Below are 19,043 nucleotides of genomic sequence, written 5' to 3' on the forward strand. Positions count from 1 at the left end.
ATTTCTCCAGAGAGCACTTTTTTCATTTCCTGATTTTAAGGAAATCAAATAAGCACCATTTGTCTTCATCTGAATATGCTTGACCTGCTCAAATGATGATGTCTCGCATTTTATAACAGGCTACATATGCTGAATTCAAATTAACGGCAGTACATGAGCCTTTAGCTCTCTCTTGGAGGCTGGCGGCAGAGAAGGAGGGAAAACTCTGGGCTTGTTGGGAAGATCCCAGCAAACAACATCTGCAGGGTTCTGAGTGACACCCACAAGCACAGAGGAGGTGAAAGGCAGGGGACGGGGCTCAAGAAAGCCAGCCCCCCCAGGACAGACTCGGAAACCTGGAAGGGGACCACTGGTCCCTTCCCTCTGATGCCAAACAATATAGAGACTGTGATATTCAGGTAACTCTTTACGAGGTTCATAAGGGAGGAATAAAAGTAGCAAGAAATTTGGGTGAGGCATTGGGACACCTAGAAAGAAAGACCAAACCAACAAATAATAAATAATCCTTTTGCTTCAAGCACAGAGAGTTCACGTTACCGGGTTGTGATCCAATCTTCTGAAAGCTCAAAAACTGAGCTCCTTTTCTTGATCCATGTTGAACTGGATACACAGAGGCTGGCGGCCATCAGCCTCGGGACCGGAGTATGTACCTGTGGGAAGAGCCACCCTCCCACCTGGCCAACCACCTGCCCCACCGTGCCCACCCCTCCCCCGTGAGAAGACTCCTAGAAACACACCATTCACATTTCCATCAAGAAGGCCAAAGCATACAGCGAGGTGGAAAGAAGCATAGACGTCAGTAAAAGAAACGAAGATATGACATTATAAATGCAAGCTAGCAAGTTTAATGTTCCAATCAAGGATTCAAAAAGAAAATCCCGATGGCCGTTAAAACGGTTTCCTCTTTTAAAATCTGTGAAGTGAAAACTTGATGCCAATATAGTCAATATTAATGGGCGTGTTGAAAAAAAAGTGGGCCTCGCAAATTAAATATGTTATTTCTCATCAGAGGAAATGTCACCGTGTGAAGAGGGCTGGTCTTTGCAGAACAGAAAAGGCGCGGTCGGTCACCCGCCGCCCTGTGAGCATGTGTGAGAACCACGGTGCTCGACTCTGCCCACAATGGTGGGGGAGGGGGCCGCTTACCTTCTCTTCCTGGTCACTGTCGCTGTCACACTGAAAAGAAAGACAAGAGAATAAGGGTTAGTGCAAAAATTGAGTAGATTTTTGTTTTTGATACAGGAAAAAAAAAGAGAGACAAATAAAGGAAAAAGGAAATGTTGCCTAAGCTGTACAGAGTTTTTTCAGCTCAAACGATGATAAATAGAAGCAGATGCGGAATGCTGGGATACTGCCCTGCTTATTTCATGTGATGCCTGCGCTCTGCGTCTCTTCCTGGGGGCAATCTGGCAAGAGGCTTGAAGGCCATGGTGAGCGCCCCCACCGCACTGGAGTGCCCATGGAGGAGCCAATCCAGCCACAGGATTAAGGTGAATCGAGATCATTCATTGGGATCCGGAGCAAATCAATATCTTAGTGGAGACCGTCTACCTTCAGCTAATGTGAATGGTTGCATCTCGCCCAGTGCTTTTACACAGGAAAAGAGGTAAACCTCCGGACACTACATGCTTTCGTTTGGACTCTGAAAGATACAGAACACAGGGGGCAGAGCTCATCAGTTGTAATGGCTGCCTTCTCTACGGCTCCGAGGCCCGGAGAAAAGAGGGAATATTCCCCATAAGAAACACACCAATGACAAGAAGACGTCAGGGAAATAAATCAACAATTTGAGCCAAGAAACATGTCTTGCGGCAGTAGACTCACATCATGGCTAAGAGACCCCAAAGTCCTACTGGTCAGCTAAGTTTGGGATAAGCAAAGAACGAGAGTTAACGCAAAACTTTGGCTTCTTCATTAGATGTAAAGGGGGAAAATAAAACCACATTTTCTCTATAAACCAAGAGTGCTAGCCATTTGATTTTAAAAGAGGGGATGCCCTGGGGAAATCCCTAGCAGGGCTATTGCCGGGTCATAGGGGAGTGCTGTCGATAGTTTTTTGAGGAGACTCCACACTGTTTTCCAGTACGGCCATTTGTAGGAGAGTGGATGGACCTCGAGGGTGTCATGCTAAGCGAAATAAGTCGGGCAGAGAAGGACAGATGCCATATGTTTGCTCTCATAGGTCTAACAGGAGAGACCTGGCAGGGGACCATGGGGAGGGGAAGGGGGAAAGAGAGCGGGGGAGAGTGAGGGACACAGATCGAGGGAGACTACTGAATACTGAAGACGAACCATGAACTGAAGTGGGAGGGGGAGGGAGGGAGGGGGTGATGGTCATGGTGGGGGGCACCTGTGGGGAGAAGCACTGGGTGTTATGTGGAAACCAATTTGACAATAAACTTTTAAAAAAAACAAAAAAATAAAAGAGGGGATGTATTTTGTCAGAGTAAATGTGCAGCGGATAATGATATTCATTCATTTACTCAACAGTCCTTGATAAGCTGTGCTAAGCCAGACAGGTAGTCAATCGAGATGCAGGACTGGCCCTAAGGTAGCTTTCCATTTAGCAGCAGTGGGAAGTAGACCACAAACGCTGAGCAGAGGGGTGGTGTGATGAGAGCTATATTCCATTAGGATGGCTCTTTCCAGGAGGCAGAGGAGAGGCCATATGCTGGGACTGGGGGGGGAAGACATCGGTCACAGGTGACCCACTTGGCGACCGTTACAGCACTGTCTAAAGCAGCAGGACGTGTGGTTTAAGAAAGGGAGGAACAGATGGTACAGCGATCCTGAAGGAAGAACCAATAGGACGTGGTAGCACATGGGTCTGAGGAGCAAGGAAGAGGGATGAGTCTAGGACCATGCCAAGGTTTTTAGTGTGGCCACCTGGTCATGGGAGTTGATGTCGCTATGAACAGAAACAACATAAATTTCCTTCTACCACAGTCACTGCTGGCTAGATACCCACCGTCATTTGCGACCCCCCCTCCCTAGTCTGCAGCTTATGACATTTTGAGATTGAAAAAGCCAGAGACTCTCCCATTTCCAACTCTCTGTGCAGTGAAGGGTGGCCATAAGACACACTGTTGGCTGAGACTTGAGAGAATGTCTGCTAAGGGTTCTGAAAAAATTTTTTTCCTCCTCAAAAAAGAAGCAAAGCAGGAAGCCCTTGCCTCTGAACATGACTGAACGATGCTCTGATGTCTGGATCTGTGGCAGCCATCTTGCAGAAAGGAGGCAAAAAAGCCTAAGTACAAAAACAAGAGGATGTGGCCAAGAAATGGCCCAGAACAATGGAGTCACTTGAGCCAACCTAAGAGCAGCCTGTTTTTGGACATTTTGGTTCAGATAATTATTTAAAAACCACTGTTAGAGTGCTTTCCATTGACAGTAACTAAAACTATCCAAATGAACAGCTTGCTATTGTAAGACATAGGTGGGGGCTGCTTCCTCTTTGTGGCTTACACTCTCTCTACTGTAGGTATTTAGGAACTCACACACAAGCTTCCAGACCGGAGGACTCTCACATCCTCCACGGTCCTCACCAGCTCCTCAATGCCATAGGGTTATCAGAGTTTTAGTGACCGTGCTTGAACCAAGTACGACTGCACTGTGTTCGACCAGGCTTCTAAACTTAGAAGGTCTAAGCTTCCTTTTGCCTCATGAGTGACTTCTCTATTCTGATAAGTGAAAAGAGGCAAGATGAAGATTCTGAAGGCCCAGAACCACAGACAGATGAGGTTCTGGTCTCCTGACAGTGTGATTTTCCTACTTCCCTTACTTAGGCCTTCATTGAGGTTCCTGAGTTATGGGCACAATTTCAAGAGTGACAAAGCATTATTCAGGAGGGGCGTGGAAGAGAGAAGTACCAGGAGGACTGTCTCCCCAGATGTTCCCAGCTTGCCTCAGGAGGCAATCAGTGACAGCTGAAGCTTGTGGCATGGCACTTGCCCAGGTCCCCAAGGCCTGGTGTGCAGGGGGCAGAGGGAGCGGGGAAGCTGGAAAAGAACCACCGCTGTCCATGCCCACCCCCACCCCCACCAATCCTAGCAGCAGTACGTCCCTGGGAATGGTTATTTCTATCAAAGTGTTAAGCTTTCTGCTTTCCAACAGTCCAGTTCTAATTTCAAGGTCCACTTAATTCTGCATCAAGTAATTACTGATATACCCAGAAGCACCTTGTCTCCAGAGTTAAGCATATGGTGAAGAACTGAGACCTACTGGTATCCATTATGGAAGGCAGCATGGATGCCAAGACGATTAAAAATGCTCAGGCTCCCCACACAACATGCCGGGTGAGTGACAGCTCCTCCACAAGGCCAGTCGCAGAGTCTGCCAAAACAGTCTCTGCTGCACTGGGGCCCACATGGTGCGCTGAGAAAACAGTTCCATTTCTGGTATTAAATTCCCATACTGACCCGAGGACTTTGCCGTGAGCTCAGCAGGAGCGCACCATCCAATTTACAGCTCCGCTCTCCGGAGCCTCGAGTGCCAGCCCCTGGCAGAGACGAATGATGGTCAGCGCCTCCAGCTCATAAATTATGCAAAGGCAATAAATGCACTCAGCAAACAGCGCCTAACGCTTGCCTAGCCTGGCTCCTGACACACTCTGTAAAAAGCCAGAAGTTCGACACATACAAGAGGTCTATTCCACTCATAAAGGGGGTTTGTTGACAACCCCAGACGGAACGCGAGCCACAGTCCTAAGGAGTCTTTCTGCTTCACTGGCAGCCGTTTATAGGCCGGCTTTATGAAAAGGAGAGGCTGTTTTATAGAGTCAGTGTGGGCAGAATTCATGGGCTCAAATTCACATTTAATACACTGTACGGCTTTCACACCCCAAGTTCAGTACATTGTGGATTTGGGGCCAAATGATTCTTGGTCTTGAAAGGTTAAAAGAAGAAGTGTCTACCCCCCGGTCCCTAGATACCCACTCCAATTTACAAGAGTTCACGCCGAGTCACCTCCTGATTCAGGTGTGTGTTCTGCATGAGGCTGGGAAACGGGAAAGGCATGTCGAGTGCAGAAACGGGAGTCCCCGCTGATTTGACCATTTTAAGCGTTTTGACACCAGGGTCCCGCATTGGTTTATTAGCAAACAGGTTGCACGCTAACGACCAGCTTGAGGTGACAGAGTCCTCTCCATGACCAGATTGCAAAGCCCTTTGTGAAAAACAGAAAATATTCTCTCCCATTTTAAAAGCAAGAAATGAAATGGAACAAGGCGGCCTTACACCCCAGATGGGGGAGAATTCTTGGTCACTGAGCCTTCACACACGTGAGCCAAACCCACACAGACAAAAGAGGCAGACTGGAGCCTGAAACCCAAGCCACGTGTCTCAAAGGCGGAACTCAGGAAGGGGCCAGCGCCTGAGCGCAGCACTTCCGGCCGCTGGAGCCCAGCCCCACTCGACTTCACCATCTGTTTCCTCTGGTTTCACAAATTAGAAGCCAGCCTTCTGGGGGCAACTCTTCCTTTCGCACCAAGTCCCACCCTTTAAACACTTCCACCCACCCGCACGCCCGCCCAGTACTGTCTCCTTGTACAGATGAACACATATTTTATTGAATAGGATTTAAAAATCACCCATGGACCTGCTGCCCACAGGTAAACAGCTAGTACGTCTCTAATTCTTCCAAGCCTCTCCTCCGTCCTTCTCATACACATTTGAAGAAATGGAAATGAATTCCTACTATTTGTGCCCTTCTTTGTTTTCATATGATGCCAAATATTTTGTCCAATGAGTCAAATGTGCCCAGTCACATCACTTTTTTTTAAAGGTGTGCTGCAGGGCGGCTGGGTGGCTCGGTCAGTGTCTGATTTTTGATTTCAGCTCAGGTCGTGATGTTGCAGTTTATCTGATGGAGCCCGGTGCTGACAGCACAGAGCCTGCTTGGAATTCTCTCTCCCTCTCTCTCTGCCCCTCCCCCTATCAGTAAAGAAATAAACCTAAAAATAAATATATATATGGCTGCACTGTGATACACTGTATGGATTATAAAGAATTTAGTAAGGAAATTCTCTAGTGCTGCTAACTGGATTGTTTCGACTGAACATTCTGGCATTTTCCTCTTGTACACATTCACTAACACCGGCTCTTCCTACTGTCTCCTCGTGGCATATCCCTAATGTCACTGTCCCCGCAGAGTTCAATCTGCAGTTCTACTGTTTCTCTGTGATTTCCTGGGGAGCCCGTAAAGGGTGCCCTGGTGCCATCTAGCATTTATACGTTGAGACTAAAACATCTCTGTTCCACCACCTGCCAGCTCTGTGACTCTGGGAGAATCATTTCAATTCCCTGCATCTCAGTTTACTTATCTGTAAAATGTGGATAAATAATGGCATTTCCCCCAAAGGAAGGTAAGAGACCAAGTTAACAGGTGTAAACGGCTCAGACAACGCATGGTACAGAGTCAGCATAGGCAGTACATGTTAACTGTTACTAAGTACGTTTTCGTTAGCTAGGTCTCCTTCCCAAGGCCCTGCAAACACCGCTGGCTGGAGCGTCCACCTGAATCTGGACTCGCCCTCGTTTGCTCCCCCCAAATCTGCTCCTCCCACTGTGCTCTTGGTAACGGCGTCGCTGCGCAGTCTCAGTAACGAGTCCGGACACGCCCCGCGGCAGTGGAAACCCTCCGGGCGCCCCCCGGCTCCCAGCACCCGGCCACCCCGCCAGCACGTGCGTCTCAAGCCTTCCGTGGAGGCCCATTTGTTTTTGTTTTGTTTTCCTTAATTTCCAATACATTGTAGAATATAATAAAAAATAAGTTGCTAGGAACATGGAAAAGCAAAGATGTGTGTGTGTGTGTGTGTGTGTGTGTGTGTGTTATTGCTAGATATAAAATTGCTCTACTGAATTGCTATGAAAGTTTCCGAATGCTTATTCCCAGCTGCCATGCTGGCCTCCCAGAGAACTCAGAGTGTGGCCTGGGTCTGTATCCACACTTGGAGTAGCACTATCTTAACACACCCCTGGCTCTCGCCACACTCAGGCACGCTTGGTCACACCCTCAAGACTTACTAACTATGCACTTATCAGTTCCCTCCTCCTGGAATTCTGGTTTTCCAACTTTCTGCCTAAAAATGTTTAATTCGCCTTTGCAAATCTAGTCCCCTCAGAATCTTCCAATACGAATTAAAGATTCTTAGAATTACAGTACTCTTCTTAGAATTAATTGTTTCCGTCTCCATCTCTTACAAAATTGTACTTTCACTGTTTGCCACAAGAGATGTCCCTACTAGAGAGTTAGCTCTGGGTAGGTTAGAGATAGCTCCGGGCAGTGCTTTGGAACATGAAGGGGGTTCGCATGGATAAGTCCACTTCATCTTCTTTGGAATTCTTCAAACAGTGGCTGATTCCAGGTTATATAAGCAAACGATAATTTTGGGGGGAAAAAAACATGAAAAAACAAACAAACAAAAAATCAAGTAATTCCAAAGAAAGAAATAATGACTAACTCAACTGCTTACTTCAGCCGGGTGTATGTTTGAACACAGAGCGAAGCGCTAAAATCATTGGCAGAGCCTAGAGTTGGGGGCCCAGAAGGAAATACCTTCCATTAAAAGGCCCAGACAAGACATGATTATGATTTTATTGTACTTCCTCAAAAGCAAACATTTCTCATTTCCATTTGGAAATCTCAATATCTGCGTTTTAAGACGCTGATCCAAATCGAAATGAGTCAAGGTCTGCGACACCTCTCCGCCTCATTCGGAATGAAGGAACAAGATGGAATTCTAGGTACCTCGTGATGGAATGCATTCTTAAGCAGAAAGTGGCAATCATTGAATATATCACATACAATGACATTGAGGAGGGCATTGCTCTCTATTCTGCTCAATGGACCTTGCTGGAACAGTTATTTCGTATCTCAAATCCATTTATCATTGCCACCAAAGATGTCAGGGCTGAACACCATCACTGAACAAAGTTATTTTATTCTTCTTTCTGCCTAAAGGAAATAAGAGGAAAATGAGGGAGAACCCCAACTTGTAAACTACGGCATCTAACATCAAGTACAATTTAACTTTGCTGGTGACAAAACAAATCGATTTCCCTTTGGGGCAGGCGGTTTATCTAAGACTGTAAAGACATCCCTCACCTAAAAGCAATTTCAGAAGAAGCCACCTAGAGAAAACATGACACTTATTTTTTTATTTAAAAACATAAACTAGCAGCACAGTGACTAGAAACATGTCCACCATCATCTTCCCAACTGCCCGATTCCTTGTACATGCGAACCCATGGAGCCATTTTGTGCTGCATACGGCAACTCTGATGTCTTCTATCACCCCACAAAACCCTTGTTTCACAATGTTTACACTGCTCTCCTATCGGCTTTGGGCTTTAAGTGAAATTTAAAGCTATTGGGGACCTTGAAATAAAAAGCATATTTTAATCCTGAAAATGGTTTAAGGCATTCTTACCAATTGGTTAAGGTATTCTTTCCTTCCGTCTCAACAATAACTACACCCAATCAAATAAAATAGCTCTAAAAGAAGCGAAAGCACAATCAAAAGATTTGCCAAACAGTAACTTAAAATATGAGAAACAAAGCTTCTGACATTCACAAAAGGAGCACACTAGAAAATGATGCAAGGTCTACTAAGCTTTAGCTGTTTAGGAGGCAAAAAGGAGAGCGAATCTTCAGAAGCTTATGGAATTCTGTGCTGGTGAGCTGTTATTCCTAAGGGGAGTTCTCAGAACCTGGCATTTTTGCAAGTTCTCAGCTTGAGAACACACAACCAATGTGATCTGAGGGGGCTAAGGGAGCACTCACTTCTTACTCCCCTCCCGGGTCTTTCAGATGATCACACTTTTTCATTCAACAAATAATTTTAAAGTGCCTACGGTGTTCTAGGTTCATTCTGACCACTCCTTAGAAGTACAAATACACAGCCAGAACTCAAGTTGTCCAAATCTGAAGTTCTAAAAGGCATGGCTTGATTTTCAACATTTTTTTTGGTCCTTCCTGTCACTTTCAAATCCAGGTATATTTCATAAAAACAATCTGTATGCTGTAAATTTCCAGCTAGTTCATTAAAATATTGTTGGGCTTTTGGAAGTGGAAGAAGTGAATATTTCACAAATCTTTGGAGTTCAGCATTCTTTTTCTCCCTTTAGAAGAAAGGAAGTCACACTTTGCCAAGTATAAACACACATAAACCCCAAAGATGAAATTTACTTAAAACCCAGAGCCCACAAGCCTCAGTGGTTGCCAAAATGAGAAAAATGAGTTTCTTGTCCAAAGGTAAAACTGACAGGCTAGGGCCGGGTGATTTGTAAACGATCTCTTTTAAGCTTAAGCAACAGATCCTTTGCCTCTTTGCCATTGATTTACTGATTCTAAGTCATCAATAGCATTAATCCGTACCTGCCTGGGGACCTATTACAAATGACTTTGAAGATAGTGCGAAGCAAGAGTTTATTATGAGACCACAGTATTATTAGCAGGGAGACCTTCTTAGCTACGTTCTTTGGCAGTATTGTATTTGTAACCCCTTTTGCTATCTTCCCTTTCCAGATCACAGCTGCCTGCTCCTTTGGGTGGGGCCTGAGCCCCCTCGGTCTGCTTCAACTAAACCGCGGTTCTTTTCAGAGTCCTGTGTGAGCTAATAAAACCCAAATTTGCTGATGAGTAAAAAGGAAAAGCATGTTATGGGTTAAAATAATACAAGAGTCTATTTTTTCCGCTGTGTTGTGATCCATAGAAATCACCCTGAGCCTTTTCCCTTTCTTCTCTGCCTGGGAAGCCAATTGCTTTGATTGCAGTGATATGAGCTAGCTAAAATGACTTGCCCTTGCTTGTGAGGCAAATGGAACATGCTAATAGAACTTATCGCATTACCCGATGCAAAAGTGCCATAGCTCATTACTTTAAGATAAAAGGATATCATTGCAGACGGCAAGCAGAATTGACTTTCTGAGGCCCGGCTTGATGATGATTTAATCAACTGCTCTCTTTCACTTCTCATCTCTGCGCCTGTCGGTTTCACAGGTGCCGTTAAATGAGACACTCAGAAAGTGAGCGGAGGGAAAGAAATTGCTGTCATTACTTTTCAAGAAAGGAGGTATGCAAATTTTCGACAGAAAGATTGCGTTCATAATGGGCCTGGTAAAATACAAGGATCATGCTTGACAGGTGAGGGCAAGCCATTCCTATGTCCTTAAAGCAGAGCCCCCGTCCTCTTAGAAATGTGCTCGGTGAGAGAAACTACAAATGAGAGAGTGGGCAGGCCGGGGCCCAGGCGGAGCAGAACCGCCAGGGTTGGCCCAGCTGGTCTAGGTTCTAGAAAGGGGGAGGGAGCTTATGGTCTTGAGGAAGCCAAGGCCAGATGAGCGGATAACAAAGCCTGGACGCGCTCCATCTCTGCCAAAATGGCAACCAGCTCTTGCAAAGCGCATCTTAGTCTCTTTCACATAGAGCCGCGGGGCCAGTGTGCCTGGGTTCCAATCTTGGCTCTACTGCTTACTCTGTAGCACCTTAGGCAAGTAACTTGACCTTTCTGTGCCTCAGTTTCATTTTCTATCAAACGGGGCTATTGGCAGTATTACCTCCCATGGTTGTTGTGAGCATTCGCGTTCATAAAAATACAACAATGAAATATGTATATATATACACACACGTGTATATACATGTATATGTATATATAGGTCTATTCACATATATTTGTGTATCTCTCTATATATAACATTAAAAGGCATAGAATACTGCCCAATACATAGAACTCACTTAACAGATGTCAGAAATCATGCGTTCATTCTTCAACAAAGATGAGGTATTTTATTTTTTAAGAGCATCTGCTGGAAACCTACCTGGCTGTCATATCAACAGAACACAATTCTTTGTAGATTTGATGTATGGAAGTCATGCTCCCCTGGGAGACAGTGAGCTCCTCAGAGCACTCTGGCTGTCCCTGGAATTGTCACAGGGCCTAGTGCAGTCTTAAGGGCCCTAAAAGATGCTCAACATGGATTTGATGATTTAGGGACCCCCCTCCCTCCCTCCTTTTACCCATTGTACGTATCTGACACTGGATGCAGAGCTCACACCCTTCGAGGAATCTCCTCTTGGGGCAGGAAATTCGTCTCGAGTTGGGACCCTCAGGTGACCGCCGAGTGCCCTAGCCTGGGGAAGGAACAGACGGTCTGGCCTGCACCACCTTCAGGAAGGCAAAGTGAATCTGAATAGATTAAATGATCAGGGTAGTATGAACAGAGATGTTTTTTCCATCCACTTCACCTTCAATAGGTAATTGTTCTATTTTCTCCAACACTCAAAGTAAAAGCATCTTTCTTAAAGTGCCTGTGCCTCTGAGTTCTTTTTCCCCAGGTAACGAAGCTGCCGCAAACCATTCTTCCTTCCCAGCCCCCCGAGGTTGTGAGGCGCTGAACGCAGCTCCTGCTTCCCATGCTAGGTGGCACCTACATGATTCAATTTCTTGCCAAAGGGACAACGTCCACCTCAGGCAAAGGGAGTCGGAGAAGAGCAGCTCTGAGCTGTCTCTTCTGGAAGGGGCTTCCTGAAGGCTGGTTCCTGAAGATGAAGTGCACTTCACCCCCGATCTCTGCAGCCTGGCTCCTGCGGGGTGGGGATCCTCCCTAGGAACTCTCGAGGGGCACCTTTTCCCTGAGAAGAGCCAGCCGACAGCCCGCCGGTCAGTAAAAGAGAATGTTCTGACAATGGCCCTGGGAGGGAAGTGTTACGACCCCTCCGTTTTCAAGACGAGAAGTTAAGGCCTCCAATGGCACAGGCAGTACTCGAACCCAGTTCTGTCCTCCGGAGTTCATGTTCCCAGCAAGTACAACCTAGCACCACTAGCTCTCTCCCGCTCCCTAAGAAGACACTAGTTGAACAACATAATTCTGATTAACTGCTGGGCTGTGGGTGGAGGCAGGGCGAGACTGAAAGACTGTAATGACCATAAGCGGCAGTGACTGCAGCCAGGTGGCCACACGTCTGCTCCACTCCAGACAGCTCTCCCTGAAGAGGAAGACCTAGTACAGCACTCAGGAAAGTGTTCATCAAATCGGAGGCTGACCTAGGTTTAAATTATGATCCCTCCAACTTAGAAGCCATGTGGTCTTGGGAAAGACGCTTGACATCTTGGAGCCTACCTTTCTTTTTTGCAACCTGTAAGTGGGAATGATATATATGTCACAGAATTTTTATTAGGAGTAAATGAATTCAAACATTTGAAAGCAGCCGGAAATAAATACTGATATTTTACTTTTTCTTTCTCTTTCATGAAAGAAATGCTATGTCATACAGAAATAACGAAAGTTATTTAAATGTTGGGTTTAATTTCTTTAAAAACATTTTTTTGGGTCTTTATTTTGAGAGAGAGACAGAGTGCATGTGGGGGCAGGGGCATAGAGAGGGGGACACACCGAATCCAAAGCAGGCTCTAGGCTCTGAGCTGTCAGCACAGAGCCCAACATGGGGCTCAAACTCACAAACTGGGAGATCATGACCTGAGCTGAAGTCGGACACTTAACTGACTGAGCCACCCAGAGACCCCATTAATTTCTAATGTTTATTTATTTTTGAGAGAGAGACAGTGCATGTGAGCATACTGGGGCTCGAACTCACGATCCATGAGATCATGACCTGAGCTGACGTCAGACGCTTAACCAGCTGAGCCACCCAGGCGCTGCAGATTTAATTTCTTTATAATTTTACTGCCAGACAAAAAAATCATATTCTGCAAGAATTTCCGCTTGTGAGGTATTTGAAGATTGACTACTAAAATAGATAGAAAGAGAGACAACAGCCCAAACAGACAAGCAAGCATAGAAACTTTCATTCCCTCTCAAAGTGGAGTAACAAACAGTTTTACTTCACTGATAAAATACCAGCATGCCTTGGGAGATGCTGCAGTCATGGTTCCAGACCACTGCAATAAGATGACTTCAAAATAAAGTGAGTCAAATGAAATTTTGGTCTCCCAGTGATATAAAAGTAAAGTTTACACTACCCTGTTGTCTAGTACATGTGCAACATACACACCTTAGTTGATAAATACTTTATTGCTAAAAAATGTTAACCATCATCTGCGTTTTCAGTGAGACATAATGTTCTTGCTGGTGGAGGGTATCGCCTCGGTGTTGGTGGCTGCTGACTGACCAGGCTGGTGGCTGCCGAATGCTCGGGTGGCTATGGCCGTTTCTTACAAGAGGATAATGAAGTTGGTCCCATCAACGAACTCTTCCTATCATGAATGATTCCTCTGTAGCATGTGATGCTGTTTGAAAGCATTTCGCCTACAGGAGAACTTCTTTTAAAATCAGAGTCAGTCCCCTCAAACCCTGTTGCTGCTTACTTGACTGCTTTTGAGGAATATCCCAAGTTCTTTGTTGTCATTTCAACAGTCTTCAGAGAGTCCTCACCAGGGGTGGATCCCACCTCAAGAAACGACTTTCTTTGTTCATCTGTGAGAAGCAACTCCTCTTCCATTCAAGTTGGACCCCGAGGCTGCAGCTTGCGGTCCCGCCGGTGGCCCCACTTCTGATCCCAGTTCTGCTGTTCCCACCACGTCTGCAGCCACCTCCTCCCAAAGCCCCGAACCCCTCAACGTCATCCACAAGGGTTGGAGTCCACTTCTCCCTAACTCCCATTAGTGTTTATTTTTTGGTTACTTCCTATAAATCATGAATATATTTAATGCCACTGAGAATGGTGAATCCTTTCCGGAGAGTTTTCAATTTACTTTGCCCAATCCACCAGAGAAGTCACTACCTATGGCAGCTATGGCCTTACGGAATGTATTTCTTAAACAAGAAAACTTGAAAGTCAAAATAACTCCTTGATTCATAGGGTGTAGAATGGACGTTGTGTTAGCAGGCATGAAAATAACATTAATCTCATTGTACATCTCCATCAGAGCTCTTGCATGACCAGGTGCATTGTCAGCGAGCAGTCATATTTTGAAAGGAATCTTATTTTCTGAGCAGTAGGTCTCAACAGTGGGCTTAAAATATTCAGTAAACCATCTGTAAACCGATGTGCTGTCATCTATGCTTTGCTCTTCTGTTTACAGAGCACGGGCAGAGTAGATTCAGCATAATCCTTAAGGGTCCTAAGATTTTTGTGATGGCAGATGAACACGGGCTTCAACTTAAAGTCATCAGCTGTGTTGACCACTAACAAGAGAGTGGGTCTGTGCTTTGAAGCTTTGAAGTCAGGCATGGACATCTTCCGTCTATCTGAGCAAGTCCTCAGTGGCATCTGAGAAGGCTGTTTCATCTACACTGAAAGTCTATCATGTAGTGCAGCCACCTGCATTAACAACCTTAGCCAGATCTTCTGGATAATTCGCTGCAGCTTCTCCATCCGCATTTGCTGCCGCACCTTGCATGTTATGGAGATGGCCTCTCCTTAAACCTCATGAACTAGCCTCTGCTGGCTTTAAACTTTCCTTGTGCAGCTTCCTTACCTCTCTCAGCCTTCACAGAATTGAAGAGAGTTAGGGGCTTGCTCTAGATTGGGCTGTGGCTTAAGGAGATGTTGTGGTTGGTTTGATCTTCTATCCAGACTATTCAAATATTCTCTATGTCAGCTATCATTTATATGTTTCTTAGAATAGCACTTTCAATTTCCTTCAAGAACTTTCCCTTTGCATTTACAACCTGGCTAACTGTTTAGTGCAAGAGGCCTAGGTTTTGGCCTGTCTTGGCTTTAGACATGCTTTCTTCACGAAACTTAACCACCTGTAGTAGCTTTTTATTTAAAGTGAGAGACTTACAAGTCTTCCTGAAACACTTAGAGGCCATGGTAGGGATGTTAATAGACCTAATTTCAAAATCCCTGTCTCAGAGAGTAGGGAGGCCCAAGGAGAGGGAGAGAGATGGGGGAATGACCAGTTAGCGGAGTAGTCAGAACACACACAGCCTTCATCTATTAAGTTTGCTGTCTGATAGATTGCTTGTTGCACCCCCAAAACAATTACAATAGTGACACCACACATCACTGACCACAGATCACCATTACAAATGTAATCATAATGGGAGCACCTGGCTGCCTCAGTCAGAAGAGTGTGTGACTCTTGATCTCAGGGTCGTGAGTTCAAGCCCCATGTTGGATGCAGAGATTACTTAAATAAATTAATAAAAAGACCCCAAGTATAATAATAAAGAAAATGTTTGAAATACTGTGTGAATCACCAAAATATAACAGAGAAATGAAGTGAGCAAATGGCATTGGAAAAATGGCCCCCAAAGCTTCATTTAGGGCTGCCACAAACCTTTAATGTATGTAAAACACAGAATCTGTAACACACAAGAATGTGAAGTGCAATAAAGTGAGGCATGGCTGCACCAACAAGGAAATACATTTTAGAATTCAGTTTTGTAAGTGTTCCTTTAGGTTCCTGATGCACATTTGTTTGGGTGCATACGGTCTGGATTTATCCCAGAAATAGTAGCCAGTAACCTCTGTATAGGGACTAACGTAAAACGCATAGATGTAAGGGTTGGGAACCTAAACCTGTAGGTTATGCAGAGTGCTGTAACGATTTCTGAGCTTTGTCATTAGCAAGATGTTCATTCAAATTCAAACTGGCAAAATAAATAAAGAGACAGATCGAATGGATATCAAAAATAACAGGTGATGATTGGTACAACTCAGATGCCAGCCATTTTGGAATTTGCCCAGAGAGTCTGACCAATCAAGATTAGGAGCTACTTTAATAGCCCTTTGCAAAGAATTTATATATATGCAAGGCCTACCTAAGGATTGATCTAACAAAATCAACCAACAGAGTAACCTTGGAAAGAGGTAAGACTTCCTAGAGCATGAACACTGGTAATTGTGAGCATGGGGATTAGTTGAGAGAAAATGAGTAAAATGCCTGGCACTTAGTAGTCACACTCAACAAACGGTCCAACAGGCTAACTTCTACCCCTGGAAATAGCGGTTCTCTCTCCATATATATGGAAGCTTCCTCTGACTTCACTGGCCAGAGGTCAGCTATTGATTTCCAGCATCTTCAACACTGTGGTCAGAGTTTGCTTTTATTCTGTTCTTCCTAAATCCGACACCTAAAAGGCACTCAAGGAATATATGTGAAAGAATGAATTCGTAAATATTAGCAAAATATCTGAGGGAAGGGGTCATGGGAACTGTTTAATTGAAGAGTCAAGAAATATATGGGGATGGGGAGTGGCTCAGTTGGTTAAGCCTCTGACTTTGGTTCAGGTCATGATCTCACAGTTTGTGGGTTTGAGCCCCGCATCAGGCTCTGTGCTGATAGCTCAGAGCCTGGAGGCCTGCTTCCGATCCTGTGTCTCCCTCTCTCTCTCTCTCTGCCCCTCTTCCACTTGCGCATGTGCGAGCTCTCTCTCTCTTTCTCTCTCTCTCTCAAAAATAAATAAATAAACATAAAAAAAAAGAAATATATAGGGGTTGATGGAATGAATACTAAGGTGTTTGGAAGTGTGGGTGTCTGAGTGTGTGTATGAGAAAGACATGGAAGTAACATCAAGGTAAAAGGAAATTCCTTTAAGACAATCAGGAAAATCAAAATACTGAAATATTTATTTTTACATTTGACTCACTTCAAGCCAAGTGAAGCAACTGGAATTGGAGAGGAAAGGGGAGAATGGGGCTCTCATGCTGATGGACATAATGGCCGCATTATCAACTTCCCACCCATCAGACTTTGCGTTCTGTTTGTTTAAAATGCAGGACAGTGAAAAGCATAGCTAATGGGTTAGAGAAATATGGCTTGAGACAAAGTGACTTACAAATGTTAGAGGGGGTTGGGGAATATCCAAAGACATGTGGGCTGCCATGCCGCGGGATACAAACACTGATTTCACTTTCATTCCCTACTACCCCTTTTGCCCCTCTTAGAATCCATCATATTCGTAACCGGCATTTTAAATTAAATTGAACCTAACAACAGTCTTTATTTTCGGATGGCTTGAAAACCTAGTCTTATAAATCATAAACAAGGAAGGGTAGGATTACTATAAATTGTCTGCAAGAAAATACAAATCGCCAAGATAAAAACACCCACTGGTGTGCCAGTCTCAAGTTTCCTGTTTTGACATCCTATATGCAGTAATTTGGTACCCACAATCTCTTATTAGAAGATGAATGTGCTATTTTTCTGAATGCTGCAATTACAATAATTGAATTTAAAATGGGGATTGAGTTTCTCTATTTGGAGGAAAAGAATAATTGTGCATTTCTGATTAAAATCAAGGGGGCTGAAGAGAGGTTGTACAAATTCCAGCTTCACTCCCTGAGTGACTCCTTATGAGGCCAGAGAAAAGAAACATTCAAATGCAGAGAAATGGACCAGCACCTCAGCAGCAGACACCGTCTTTGGCCGTGTTTGCTTTGTCGCCTGGCCTTCCGTCACGACGCCCTCGTGACAGAGGCAATCAGGACACCACGCCATTGTTACATTTTAAATGGCAGCCATGCTGGAGTTTCCCACTGTGTCAAAAATTAAGAGTTAAAATGCAAGAAAAACAAACATCTCTTGGTGCTGCAACCGCCTGACCCCTTTCAGGCTGCCAACATTTTGAAGCAGTCTTTATTTCTTCTTTGTAGGCCCTCTCCTGCGCGCAGGGGAAATATAATGGCAGAAAGAGTAGGGCAGAAAGGGAACTCATGTTATTTTCCCAAGGGTTCAGCTTCTTTTGTTTCTACCAAAAAATCATGTAAAAAGCCACCTTTAAGGTTCAGATGTAAGAAAGGAAAAAGGGACCGAGAAAGAAGAGGGCTCTCTTGCCCTACCAATGCCTTTTAATTTTATTTTTTGATGGTACTGTTCAGTCTCCCGAAGCCCCCGTCGGTCCAAATGTGAAGGGGAAATGGAGTCTTACAAGTTCTCATAAATATTCTTTAAAATATAGCTTCCTAAAAAAGAGAACTTTTTCTAGCACAAAATGAGCCATGGGTTGTCCCTTTATGCTGCTTATTTTTTTTTAAGTGGCTTTAATGGCTTTATTGAGTGATAACGGACAGGAATAAACCAGCCATATTTAAAAGGCACTACAGGACGCATTTGTACACCTGTGCACACCCACCAAAGCTGCACCACATTCAAGACAGCGAACACATCCAGCCCTCAGAAGTCTCTTTGTGCGCCTTTGGTAATCCCGCTCTCTCCTCTCTGCCCACACCAACCTCCCCACCGACTGATCTGCTTTCTGTCACTACAGATTAGGTTGTATATTTTTCTAGAGTTTTATATAAATGGGATCATACAGTATGTGCTCTTTTTGTCTGGTTTCTATCATTCACTGCTTACTATTTGGACGCCTAATTAAAAGGGAGCCTCCGAGCTCCACAGCAGAAAGCAGCCCGGAGAGGCCGCCTTGGCCAGAGTTACAGTCATCCACCAGCAACACGACCGATTACTGGGTCTTACTTTATTCTTACGCTTTATTATGTACTTCAGTAATCAATAAGCATTTCTATGGCAGAGGGTTTATTTTACTCTATAAATCCAAGGAGGAGAGAATGATATTAAGACATCAGTATGGATGGGCTCTGCTGCGCTGTAATACCACGAGGAGAATGTGAGCACCAGATTTAAATCTAAGAAGGTTACAGAGCAGTCACAGCCCCTGGCTGGATGGCAGGGATCGTAAAAGACTCAGGCAAGATCTACGGCAATGTACTGTGAGCCAATGGGACTCTCAGAGCAAAGAACCCAAACTGAACAGGCATGCTGGTCGTCTACCCAGAAAAGAATTACAAGCACTGGCTTGAGCGGAATGTGAAGAGCCTCTCTCCAAAATCCATACTATTTCTTAACAGAGCAAACAGAAAGGTAGCGAGCACATGGTGATTGCAGGTGGACTGTGTAGACGGCTCACTCAGGTCTAGGGGGCGGCTCCACAGTCACTAGGCATCCCAGGAGGCTCTTAATTCTCTGCCCTGCAACTCTTGGCCCCAGGGCTCCGCAGTAATGGTCAGCCGGCGTCTTTTTCTCTAGGTAGCCCTTGGAGACTCTTCCTTCCTTTCAAAAGCAGAGAGGTCAATTCAAGGAAGAGGAAATACAAATGGCTAATAAACATGAAAAA

General features: G+C 44.8%; 1 protein-coding gene across 1 annotated transcript in view; it reads right to left on the bottom strand.

The window, feature by feature from the left end:
• Window positions 1-19,043, bottom strand: part of AUTS2 (activator of transcription and developmental regulator AUTS2) — a 1,101,201-nt gene that overhangs the window by 313,987 nt on the left and 768,171 nt on the right. The window contains exon 6 of the mRNA XM_029946052.1: window positions 1,147-1,176. Within this exon, the coding sequence (XP_029801912.1) occupies window positions 1,147-1,176 (30 nt within the window). The remainder of the gene's footprint in view (window positions 1-1,146; window positions 1,177-19,043) is intronic.

This window comes from Suricata suricatta, chromosome 8, assembly GCF_006229205.1.
Source record: "Suricata suricatta isolate VVHF042 chromosome 8, meerkat_22Aug2017_6uvM2_HiC, whole genome shotgun sequence".
Classification (NCBI taxonomy): domain Eukaryota; kingdom Metazoa; phylum Chordata; class Mammalia; order Carnivora; family Herpestidae; genus Suricata; species Suricata suricatta.